Source organism: Labrus mixtus, chromosome 15 (assembly GCF_963584025.1).
Source record: "Labrus mixtus chromosome 15, fLabMix1.1, whole genome shotgun sequence".
NCBI classification, from domain to species: domain Eukaryota; kingdom Metazoa; phylum Chordata; class Actinopteri; order Labriformes; family Labridae; genus Labrus; species Labrus mixtus.
This window is the reverse complement of record NC_083626.1, coordinates 18681806-18693903: the sequence shown is the minus strand read 5'-3', so window position 1 is coordinate 18693903 and position 12098 is coordinate 18681806. Positions and strand designations below refer to the sequence as shown.

The following is a 12098-nucleotide window of genomic DNA, read 5'->3' as shown; positions in this document are numbered from 1 at the left end:
GGGACCGAGGCAAAAGAGAGACAGAGAAATTAATAAAGCTTAAAAACATCTTCATGATGAGGAGAAAAATAATCAAAAAGACTGTATGAGAATCAAAACTTTACAAGAATTAAATGCTTAAGTTGTTTCATCTACACAAGAGAAAAGAAAAACACATGAGGTCAATGAGCCCTTTTCCTACTAAGCAACTTTATATTTACAGTACATTCAACAAGGAAGAAGGAAACGCAAGAATATCAATATCACATCCTCCTGTTTGTTATTTATAGAAGGGGAGATCAATAAGGTGTCTATTTCACAGCATACAGGTTGAATTTCCTTTTCAATTTCTAATTAATAAACTTCATATTTATACTAGTCTATTGAGATTTTTCATTACACAAATATAAATAAGTACTTGTCTTGAAGTCTTATACGAGGTTTCTAATAAAAAAAAAAAACATCTCTGCTTTTTATCCAAATCTTACAGTTTCGAAAATGCAACTACATGATGTGGAATATCTAAAGTATGAAGATAACTTCTTTATTATTCTGCATTATGAATTCACCTGGGTCACCGACCTACAGGCTGCTCTTTAAGCACATACAGATTTTCATTTGTAATGTATGAATGTTATCAAAGGTAGCAGCAGAGGATTCCTCAGTACAGAACGGTTACTGATTTTATGTACGAGCTCAGCAATAAAAACTGGAGATGACACGGCGCTAATGAAGGGGGCAACTTTGATTTCCTCCTCAGCTACTTCCTCAGCGCAGAGGGCATGTCGTCTCCAGAGCGCAGAGACAAGTCCGCTAATTTAATTTTGTGGATGAATACCAGCCACTGAGGATTTATTCAGGGACGCAAATCCATTTTGAGCAGACATTTGACCCTCATCAAGTAGCACTGCGATATGGCTACATGTTTATATGTGTATTATATTCAAGCTTTTTTGGATTCCTTTTAATATATATTTCTTCTAGCTTTTAACCAAAAAGCTGTGATTTAAAGGTCACATAATATACTCCTTTTTAACAAGTTTAAATAAATCTCTGACGTCCCCAAAACATGTCTTTGAACTTTTGTGCTCAAAATCCACTCTGATCCTGTATTTTATCATGCCTATAAACCCCTCTATTTCAGCCCTGCTCAGAACAGGCTGTTTCTGTGTCTGTAGCTTTAAATGTAAGTGAGCTGTGTTCGACCACGCCCCCTCTCTGGGGATGTGGTCCAGGCTTTCTTGCGCCATCCCCTATTGTTTACAGTGAGAAGTTAGACTCAGAGGGCAGAACACACACATGGGAGTGTCAACCACCTGGGGGAGGGGTTCCTTTGTGACATCACAAAGGGAAAATCTCCAAACCTGGCCTGTTTGATTACAAATCCTCTGAATAGTGGAGCGGGCAAACGACAGAGAGACTTTTCTCATAATTTGCGGGTTTGTAGACAGGCTAAGGACACATATTTTTACTAGAAAAACATAGTAAAATGTTTTGTATTGTGTTGTATCTTAACTTATCCTATCGTATCGTATCATATCAGGTCGTATCGTGTCTTATCCTAGACTATTTTGTTCTATCGTATCAACAGTATTGTATCATATTGTGTCAGGTTGTCGCTTATCTTATTCTACCGTATCTTGTGGTATCGTATCATATCTTATCTTATTGTATGGTATCATGTCCTATCGGATTGTGTGGTGTCGTAATTTACCCTATCATGTCCTGTCCTCTCCTGTCATGTCATATCATATTGTACGCTTTGGTACAGCTACTTTTACTAAAATACAATTTCTCTCATAACTCAATAAGGCGGACAATAGTCTAGGCTAGGGAGTAAAAAAAAGTTAACACACCTCAACAGAGGCCAAATGACAAAATATTTAAAAAAAAAAAAAAAAAAACAGACTAAAAGATTCTGCTTTATTTCAAATGTTAATGAAGGCAAAAGTGAATAATGTTGTAAAACAGCTGCTCTGCTTGGTGAACACAAATAACCAAAAACACGAAAAAGGGAATAAAAACCTGTTACGGTTCATTTAGTTTTAGATGTGCTGTGTAGCACAAGCCTAATGCTGTTAAATCTCTATGAAGTTAACCTAAGGATATTTTTTACTGTGTAAGGCCCAGCTGCTGATATGGGTCAGAAATTGTATGGTTTTAATTTCCCATTAACATTGGTTTGGGGTGGGTCAGGGGGGAAAGATAACAATCAAATCCTCTTGCCTTGCCCTTGTTGAAGTAGTGGAGAATTTTACGACTCAGGTTCTCCTTGCGCTGCCACTCGCTCTGACAGGGGTAGTGGAGGAAATCCCTGAGGGGCCGGTCCTCCCACTGCAGCAGCTCCCAGTACAGCAGCAGGGTGAACGCTGCCTCTGTTTCAGAGGGCAACAGGTCAAAAGTAATCAGAAACAGAGCATTATCATGTTATTGTGCTCTCTAGTAATGCTACAGATGTTGAACTTAGTGGTGAACTGATAGCTTCCACATAATTTGGCCTCAGTTTGTGTGAACAGATGGCGTACGGCACAAAGCGCAGTCAGTGGCACACGTTGCCCTGAGCACTGTGAGGATGTTTCAGCATATCATTAAGAAGAGCAAAGAGCACCTGCACAGTTGAAACCACATCAGCTCTTCTCCATGTCAGCATATTAGACTTTTTCTAAGTGGCTGTGGCACCAACCTCAGAAAAACCAAAACGATTCTGGAAACACTGGATACATTTTTAAACACATAGCTGGACAGTAAGGTGCAGAAATACAGTTTATAATTGTACATATCTATATAGTTTCTTATTACAATTATTAGTATGTGACATTTTACTCAATTTATTTAGGTTTGTTTGTTTCTGTGTACATTACTGTTGAGTAGAAGGTGATACGTATATGTAGATGTGGGACATACTAGAGAGGTGGATATTTAGATGAAATGGGTGCTGGAAACAGTTTTAGTGAATGCTGGGTGGATTAAAGTGCATCTCAAAGAGAACATTTGAATGACTCCCTTGTTTTGGAAATTGTTTATTTGATACTGAGAGCTTCTCAATCTTGATGAATTGCTTGTTTTCTGTAACTTGTGTGATAATAAATGAAGTATCTTCTGAATTTGAGCGTAATTCTGACGAAACATGCATTTAATTAATTCAACTTTGACTTGAAATTTTTTAATAACCAAATTTGATGGATTATTTGGAATGAAACACAACAAATGAAACAATAATGAATAAACATTTTAGTTGTAGCTGTGAAATAAAGAGATCAATGCATTTATTCAAAGTATAGATCCAAAGATAAATGATGCCCTTTTTAAAGATGAATTCACGACTGTGAAGATGATGGTTTTTTTTAAGCATACAATGATTCACACGCTGCAAAATGTGCGCAATCACAGCTCTGCAGAACACTGAAATGTGTTTCAATTATCCTGCCAGCTGCCTGTTGCTTGTTTTATGTAAGTCATGAAAAAGGTTGCATTTAATTAGTCATATTTGGCGTCATTTACATGCACACAATAAAGCCGCCGCTGCCGATAATGTGAGTAAAGCAACAACACTTAAGCCATTAACACGATTACATAAACTGACAACTTTCCCTGACTTTCTGTTTACATGATGGAGCGTGGCCTTACCAGACCTTTTTATTATTTAATGTAATCCCCCTGCCGATAACAAATGTAGCCTTTTTACACTTTTAGAACTAAATGGAAACATTATATATGAATCCATGAATCACAAGAATCATAGAAAGGGTTTGTTGTACCAGAACATATATTATTATCTACATGATGAAGGAACCCCTATGTAAAGCTTTATATTTAACTTGCAAGTTCCCATCATTTAATTGAATTATTAATTTTAAAGGTAACCAAGTCCAGCAAAAATTAAGATACACTTGACACTCCTGTTTCCAGTTACTCTCACTCTCAATTAAACCTCTACTCAGGGTGAAAGTGGGTGGAGCTAGGCTGTGAAGTATGGGAGGTCATCTGCGTTAATGTTTCAATAAAAATCATAGAGATTCATGTGAAAATGTGAAAATGTGTGTCGCCCTTATAGTAGCAGAGAGAGGAGTAAGCAGTCTGCACGCGCCCACACAGTTCTGATGCTGCAGAGAAACCAGATTTTTGCCAGGCAAAAATTCACCTGCGTGGTGCAGTGAAAGCATGACCGACAGAGAATAGCATGGGTCCAGACTACCTATTATGTGTGGGAGCTAAAAGGTCTAAAAAGTTGTAAATTATTCAGCCACTTCTCATTTCTCTTTTTAAGTGTTATTGTGAGTATTTTTTCCAACTCAGATTCAAAATTAAAGTATAAAATCCACACCAGCCTCTCTTTCAAACTGACTCGACAGAGGACAGAGGAGATATTAATGGGAAGTGAAACATCGTCTGACTAGACCTTAACAAAACATTTAACAATTATTTGTTTAAATATGTTAAATGGGTCATATTATGCTTTTTCTGGTTTTATATGCTCTTTAGTGTGTTTTCCAAGTGTCCTGTGCATGTTTAGGCACATCTATGTGCAAAAATTCAAAGTCCGTGGAAACGCGACTTCTCCTACGTCCTCCTGTTCGCTGCAGCATTAGCGGCATGTAACGCTCGGTTCTAGCCCCCCTCGATAAAAATTTGCCAGTGTGACGTCTTGTCAGTGTGAGATCACTGATCTAAGCCCATTGGCTCGTTGTGGCAAGCCCAGCAGCAGTAGGTACATAGATTAAATATACGAACCCCAAAAAGGGCATAATATGACCTCTTTAAATCACATGTGTGGGTGGGCCAATTGCTATGTATGGTTTTAAACTCACAGAAATACAGCCTAAAACTGATCTTTTTCTCAAATGCAGCCAAAGATTTCCCCTACTGCATCTGTTCAAATTCTTCTCCAGGCCCCTCTGTGGTAGAATAAATAAAAGTTGATAGGAAAGGAAGGAGGCAGGACAGGCAGAGCGAGCAAAAAAGCACGACAAAAACCTGTCGCTTCTCAGTACCAACCCAAAATGTTGTAAAGTCTGGCTTTTCAAAGCTACAAAACCTGCAATCACTAAATAAATGTGAAATTTGCATAGAAAACAAACCAAAAACATCTGCCTAAAGTGATAATACTGTAGTGTGTCTGTTACCTGTGAAGTCCTCTGCTTGGAGATGCAGGTCACACAGTTTGTGAATGTAACGGATGTACATGTCCTCCTTGTTGACCTCTGATTTGTAGAAGTTCTATGATTGATTTTGAAAGAAGTATAGTTGACATGGAATTTCATGTGTGAACATTTTTCTTAAATGGTTTTTCTAAAATCCAGAGGATCATGAATGTCTCACCATAAGGTTGACCGAACCACTTATTTTCTTGTTCTCCATCTCGTCTCCTTTCATGCAGTCCCTTCACATGAAAAAATGCATTTTCTGATTACAAAGCTTCGATTCAAACCATTAGTGCCATTGTGTGTCTTCATCTCTAATACCTGTAATCCAGTAATCGCTCTACAAGTCTTGTGACTGAGGTGACAAAAGAGATCCCCGTCTCTCTCCAGGTCTCCTGCTCAATCTTCTCAAGCAGGCTGCACAGAAAGAAAAAAAAAAAAAAAAACAGTCAGATGTTTGATCTAAAGGCAACAAGTACAGGCGGTATGTATTCATCAAAGTGTGTCATAGTCTAAGCTGTGAGGGCATTACACCTCACCTTGGATAAGGACCAAACAGCTGAGTCCTGTGATGACAACAGAGAAGTACGTTAGGTGGAAACACAACAAGAGCAGCATTATTCTGAGCATCACTTCACAGGTTCACTAAACAAGAGTTTGGTGCTTACAAAAGGCTGAAGAGCTCTCTGTGATTATCATCGCCTTTCCCATCCGACACCATGCTGTCAAGCTTATCCATCAGCTCTGCTTCCACCTACACACACACACACACACACACACACACACACATTCAGCCAAATCATTTTGGTGAGTTGTGAGCCAAAAGCTGTCCACAATTTTTCACAAAAACAGCCGCGGCACACAATCTGCAAATCATTACAAAATAATGTCATAATGACCTGTTTGAAGTTGCCGTTTTTCCTCTGCTCCCAATCCATCATGTCATGGAAAATGGGGATCATTATATTTCGAACCTCGGTCTGAGGCACCAGGGTGACGCCAAGGAAAGGACCCATCATACCCGGAATAAAGTGGGGCTTGTTGTCGCCTACACACAAACACAGAGATAGGATCATTGTTGTTGTATTTTCATTGTTAATGTAACAGCAGGTGACATGGCCTGGCATTTTTCTCCCTCTCATTTGTTTTATTTTGTTTTGGTTATGAATCCGTCTACATTACATCTGTATCTTTTTTTTTTTGTTGGGATGTACTGAATGTGATCAAATGATTGGAAACATATAAGATAGAAATACATTTCTCACTACTAGTGCTTCACTGCAATATCTTTGATTTATATGTATGACGTTTTCTGACGCACCTAATTTTTGCCACATGCTGAAAAGCTCATAAGCCATCATCACTCTCATATCTCCACACCTAGAAAGAAAAGATTACAAAGTCAAGTAAGTTTGTCAAGTCGTCAACATGTGTGTAAGAAAATTACGTATGTCTAAAAAAAAAAACTAAAAAAAACTGTAGCGTCTTACTTATCGAGGACTTTCTTTTTCTTAGTTGGGCCAATCGCCTCCAGCTGCAGACTGGGCTGGTTGATGTACAGAACAGTGAGGCTGAAAAAGGAGTTCCACACCTACACACACCACAAAGAAGAAAATAATAAAAAAAAAATGTAAAAGTCAGGAACAATGATTTGAGAAGTTGCATTATAGAAATTAATCTCAAATGTGCAGGTTCCTGGCGCACTGTGTTTCCTAAATGCCAGCCCCTGCTGTTCAGACACACACCTTAAAATCAAAGTCGGCCTCTGAGAAGTTCTTGTGCAGCGCTGGAGACAGGAACTGTGTTGTCACTACGATGATACTGCAGAAAGCAAACATTACACTGTCAGCTTACCAAACAAGGTAGCTGCCAAAAATAGATAAAAAGATTTGCAACACAAGCATCACCTTCAGAGCAGGATTATCTGGAGAGGGTCTGATCTAATGGTTGGCTGTATTCCCTTACCGTCTCTGGGACAAAGACTACATGACAGAAATGTAAAAGCAAGACTCACTGACTCGTTAGAAGCCTCATGACACTCCAGTCCCGGGGAAAGATAGTCAGTTTCATTAGATTGCGGAACACGCAGAAGATCTTCAACAGGAACTCCTGCCGAGGAATATATTAAGAAAGCGATGCAGTTAAGGTATGTAGTGAGCAGGCTGCTGCAAAATGCTGCAATCGTGCTCATCTCTGTGACTCAGAGTCTCCCACCTTCAGCTCCTCCTTGCTGTGGAAGTTGTTCAGTAGATGGTGAAAGTGGATCTCTGTCATCTGCCGCAGCAGAGAAAGAAGACAGGACACATACTCCCCCTGCACGACGGAAAAAATGACAGATGTAGGCGAATGTATTTTAAAGGTTAATCGACCCAAAAGATTCACTTAATCCCACCTGTTTTTAATTCACGTCAAAGTGGTACACTGAGCGGAAGCTTACTGTTATCTCAGCAGTGCACTGTGGACAGCGTTGTCCTCTGGACGTCTCCACAGAGTGAGACTTGCTCATGATGGACAGCAGAGTCTGCAGCAGCACATCCAGAAGGCTCTCCACCATCATCTCCACCTCCTCCTGAACAGAAGACTCCTGACACACACGGGGCGAGGGGAAAGACGTGGAAAACACAGATTTAACAACAAAGATGGAGACATGCTACAGCTGCATTCCTAATGATTTCCTTTTTTTTTTAATGTAGTGTATGTATAAGTATTAAAGAAGTCTACCATTGAGCTAGTCTTAATTATGGAGAAGATGCTGCTAAGAATCCCAGAGCAGATGAGCAGCTCCCTCTGCTGGCGTAGATGCAGGTGGATGTGATGCAGAACCACCGGCAGCAGAATACTACGAGACTCTGCGGGGAAAAAAAAAAAGAAAGAACGCATTTGTCTTGAATTTATCCTTTTGTGATCTGCAGAGAAAGAAAATGGGCAAAAACTCTTTTTATTTGTCTCACTCACCAGGGAAGAAGAAGAGGCGGCTCTCAACTGTTCGAGCAATGGACTGCAGTTTGACTACATCCATAGACTGGCCAATGTCCACAGTGCTAGGCATGCTCCCTAGGGTGCCCCTGACATATTCGGCTACCTCCTGAACAGTGAACATCTGCAGCAGCTCATCAAAGATATCAGGGAAGCTGTTCAACAGGGCCGCCTGGGGGGAGAAACAAAGGACACGGTTTGTGGTGCACATACAGAATGCCATGTTTTATAGAAGCTACATTTAGATTATAAACAAGCTTCAAATAAATTACTCCTCACTACTGAGACTAAACAGAATCGTTTCATAAGACTTGTACGTCTGATAGACGCAACAAGATTTTCATGCTATGTATCCCTGTTCTCAACCGTAATCTCTGTTTCTCCTTGTTAAGCCTTAAATAATAAGCCCAGTAGCTGCAGCTAAAGCACTGGCTGCAAATCAGTTACTTAACAAAACATCCTCCTGTTTGAGCAGTCTGGTAGACGCACAGACTCTGCTGCATTGTGGAACCAACACAAGGGGGCACTGTGACTTACGGTGATGGACGAGAGCCCCACAGCATGACCACAGAAAAGGCATGCAGCTGATCACACACCTAAACTGTCCAAGAGCAAGCAAAAGATGGGGCAACAGTGGGGATAAAGGTTTGAAACACCAGTTAAGAATGGACAAAATGAAAAGTGACATAAGAGAAGAATGAAACGAGAAAACAAAATGAAAATTAATAAATGACTTATGAATTGCAAACCTAGGGGATGAGATGAACAGAAAGCAAAAGCATCTTCAACAAAAGATAAAATGAGACAAACTCTACATCCGTGATCATGTTTGTTATGGGGTGAGAACTGTCTGACCTGTGTGAACACCAGGTTCTCTGAGCTGCGGCTGTCCAGGCTCAGCACGAAGCGGATTGACTGGAAGAGCTCCTGGATGCTCGCCCGAAACTGCTCCTCCTCCATCCCGCAGGTGGCTCTCGAGTACAGGATACGGGATTGGACGATGAACTTGAACAGGTACTCTAGAGCCTAAAGGGTTAGTTCACAGAAAGCAGAGAGAGAGAAACATACAGTCAGTTAAAGAACACTGTGTTGTTATTTCCTTTATGTGAATTAGCACTGAGCCCAGAAGGATTTTAAGTCAATCATCATTTAATAGAAAATCTATTTCAAAATGTCTCAAATTTCAGGCCTTGTAACAGGAAACCTACATCTATCACATATATCTTTGTAATACTTTACCCTCATGGCTTCCTGGATGTGGTCTTGTCGTACGACCTCAGCCGAGCGGTCCATGTACCACTTCAGACATCGAATCAGCTCTCTGCGAGTAAGAAACGGCGAGAGTCAATATCAAGAGCAACCTTAGAGGTACGTTTTACAGATTTAGAACATATTTCTTGAATATTCTGAGTGAAAAGAATTTAGTAAAAGTAGTTGTACTTGTAAGCCAAAGCTCCAGCAAAGTGGTTTTGGATGTAAGAGTCCATGACGGGTCTGAAGTGGTAGAAACGGCTGTCCCTGAGCAGGTTAATGATGAACACCTACAACACATAAATAGTGTGATAAATATATGATATGCTAATTTATACCGCTTAAAGGGCGAGAATAAATCATACAGTAGAGTAAAGCTTGGCTTATTTAATATTCCTACCAGTGACTGGAAAACCAGCGGCCCGTATTTATCTGTGTTGTCATCTAAAAGACAGAAAAGCGTATCCAGGACATCTCGCAGGAACTGTGAGGAGAAAAATGAAAAACAACACTCAGTGGCACCATCACATTAAAGCCTTCCTGGAAACTAAAATAGAAACAAAGGGTAGCCCCTTCATCCAAAAAACAACAAGATTTCATCCTAAAATGAGACTTCTGAACAGTGTTTTATATTATTATTGACTTCAGTTTTTAACTTTAATTAATTCTACTGTGTAATTATGTTCATAAATAATATAATATCAGTGACCTTGACAATCTCCTCTCCGCTAATTTGACGTAATCGACCAAGGATATCCAACACCCTGTCTGGATGGGCCTTCCAGTTCAGAAGAGCCAGAAGGTCCACTGAAAACAGGATAACATCGAAAAGAGTTATATTGAGTGGAACAGAAGGTGAACAGATATTAAGATGGGCATGTGTGCCGTTAGATTACCATTCTGTGTGAGTTTGGTGGAGCAGAGTATCGTGGAGACCCAGAACGTTTCTTTGGGGCTCCTCTGGAAGGGCAGGTTGGCCGGCAGGTTTGGACAGCTGTTGAAGTCCTCTTTACAGCAGGGCAGACTCAGGTACAGGCCCTGGTTACTGAAGGTGGCATTTTCATCACACTGGAGGATGGATAGAAGAGTGGAAAAAGAGGATTTATTGAGGTTTGGAGGAAGTTTAGTAAAGGACCAATGGCATCGCAGTATCATTATCATGGGACAGACGGTTGGGGTTCTTGTCAATAAAGGTCAGAAATATTTGATTGCCTTTTTTTTAATCCAGCATCAGTGAAGGAGGGTCATGATGGGGTGTTGGCATTCTGTTGCCTACCAATGAACGAAGGTATGATACTGCGTAGACAGGGAATCTTACTTTATATGTCTTTCTGGCTTCAAACCAAACAATGTTTTATGCTAATGCTACCATACAAGAAACATAAGGATACAACTTTAGCATGCTAAAAAAAGGTACTGTATTGACATATCCGTATACATCCAAACGTTTCAGATGACAGCAATGACATACTGATGCAATTAAAATAACTTGGCTTGAATTATACGTTAATGATTCCACATATCTCAAAGCAGTACGTCAAAGCTAACATGCTTTACATGTTTTGAAGTCCTTTGTTCTTAATTCACAATTTGAACTCTTTTAAAGAAAGTGTCTTGTCTACATGCTTTTAAAGTTCCTCTTGTCATACTTCAAATACATTCCTATGAGACCCATGGCAAAATGATGTTATCATTCTTGAACCGTTCTAATAACAAGAAAATGCCAATTAAAGCCTTAAGACAGAGCTCCTTTAGTGGTACAGTTGAGTCATTTGAGGCAGCCCAACTATTAGAGTAACTACTGTACATGTTTTGTGAGGAATAGTAGACAAAGTGGATAGTGCATTTATTAAATGTTGTCAGAGTCAGTGCAGATCAGTGAGTGCTAAAAAAAAGATATCATCTTGACATAACAATAATTTTTACAAGTATCTTGCAGCATGATTTGTTTCTTTGATGAGGTGCACCATACATCTAAAAATGTATGTGTCAAACATCCGCATACCTTGTAAACATAAAGCTCATGGCTCTCATCTGACAGTGTTGTCCCATCTTCCCTCATCAGAGGAGTGAAGGCAAAACCAAACAGTTTTTTCTCTCCTTTGTCTTTAGCTGAAAGGAAGCACATCATACATCATCAAACTGGATCCACACAGGCCAAATTCAGACTGTGATCCAAATGTGTCCTAATAAACTCATGCACCGAAGGAGGACTGTCCCTGGGGTGCATAACTGACTCACTGGAGCAGTGTCTGAACTCAAAACGTAGGTGAGACCCCCTGAAACGATCTATTGGGATGGGCAGTTTGACCATCTCACTCCAGCGAGGGCTGTTGTTGTGGTAGAGGACAAAGGAGCGATATTCACTTGTGTTGGGCTCACCGCTGCCCAAACTGATGCAGTCCTGAGAAGAGAATCAGCATTGAAGATTGATTTTTAGTGACATAGTGTAGATGTATTAGGTCAAGGGTACAGTCATTATGACCCATATTTTAATGATATGGTTCACAATAACTCATGTGCTTCTGTGTCATACTCATACTTTAAGTGTGTCCCCGTCGGCATAGAGTACATAGAGTGTGACTTCGATGTTCTTCTGGACGCTCTTGCCGCCCCTCTCAAACTCCCCTCGCTCCAGGGTCAGGTACAGGTCATTGCGTGTGTCACCTATGACAATAACACACGATAAACTTTAGTTTAAGGGAAAAATTTAATGACTTCATTAGAAGTGGGTTAGATGTCTTGATGAAT

The 12098-nt window shown here is 40.1% G+C and overlaps 1 protein-coding gene across 3 annotated transcripts in view; it reads right to left on the bottom strand.

Annotated features, from left to right (window-relative positions):
- LOC132989609 (dedicator of cytokinesis protein 3-like) overlaps positions 1–12098 on the bottom strand; it is a 50076-nt gene that overhangs the window by 9884 nt on the left and 28094 nt on the right. For all 3 annotated transcript variants that reach the window (XM_061057320.1, XM_061057321.1, XM_061057323.1), the window contains exons 15-38: positions 11890–12014; positions 11589–11751; positions 11353–11459; positions 10244–10415; positions 10057–10154; positions 9748–9831; positions 9537–9637; positions 9336–9417; positions 8952–9122; positions 8076–8268; positions 7842–7969; positions 7558–7704; positions 7335–7433; positions 7135–7229; positions 6866–6941; positions 6611–6711; positions 6442–6500; positions 6020–6168; positions 5789–5874; positions 5660–5686; positions 5442–5537; positions 5299–5359; positions 5103–5196; positions 2206–2354 (exon numbers count right to left, since the gene is read on the bottom strand). In XM_061057320.1, coding sequence (XP_060913303.1) covers positions 2206–2354; positions 5103–5196; positions 5299–5359; positions 5442–5537; positions 5660–5686; positions 5789–5874; positions 6020–6168; positions 6442–6500; positions 6611–6711; positions 6866–6941; positions 7135–7229; positions 7335–7433; positions 7558–7704; positions 7842–7969; positions 8076–8268; positions 8952–9122; positions 9336–9417; positions 9537–9637; positions 9748–9831; positions 10057–10154; positions 10244–10415; positions 11353–11459; positions 11589–11751; positions 11890–12014 — 2663 coding nt within the window. The remainder of the gene's footprint in view (positions 1–2205; positions 2355–5102; positions 5197–5298; positions 5360–5441; positions 5538–5659; positions 5687–5788; positions 5875–6019; positions 6169–6441; positions 6501–6610; positions 6712–6865; positions 6942–7134; positions 7230–7334; positions 7434–7557; positions 7705–7841; positions 7970–8075; positions 8269–8951; positions 9123–9335; positions 9418–9536; positions 9638–9747; positions 9832–10056; positions 10155–10243; positions 10416–11352; positions 11460–11588; positions 11752–11889; positions 12015–12098) is intronic.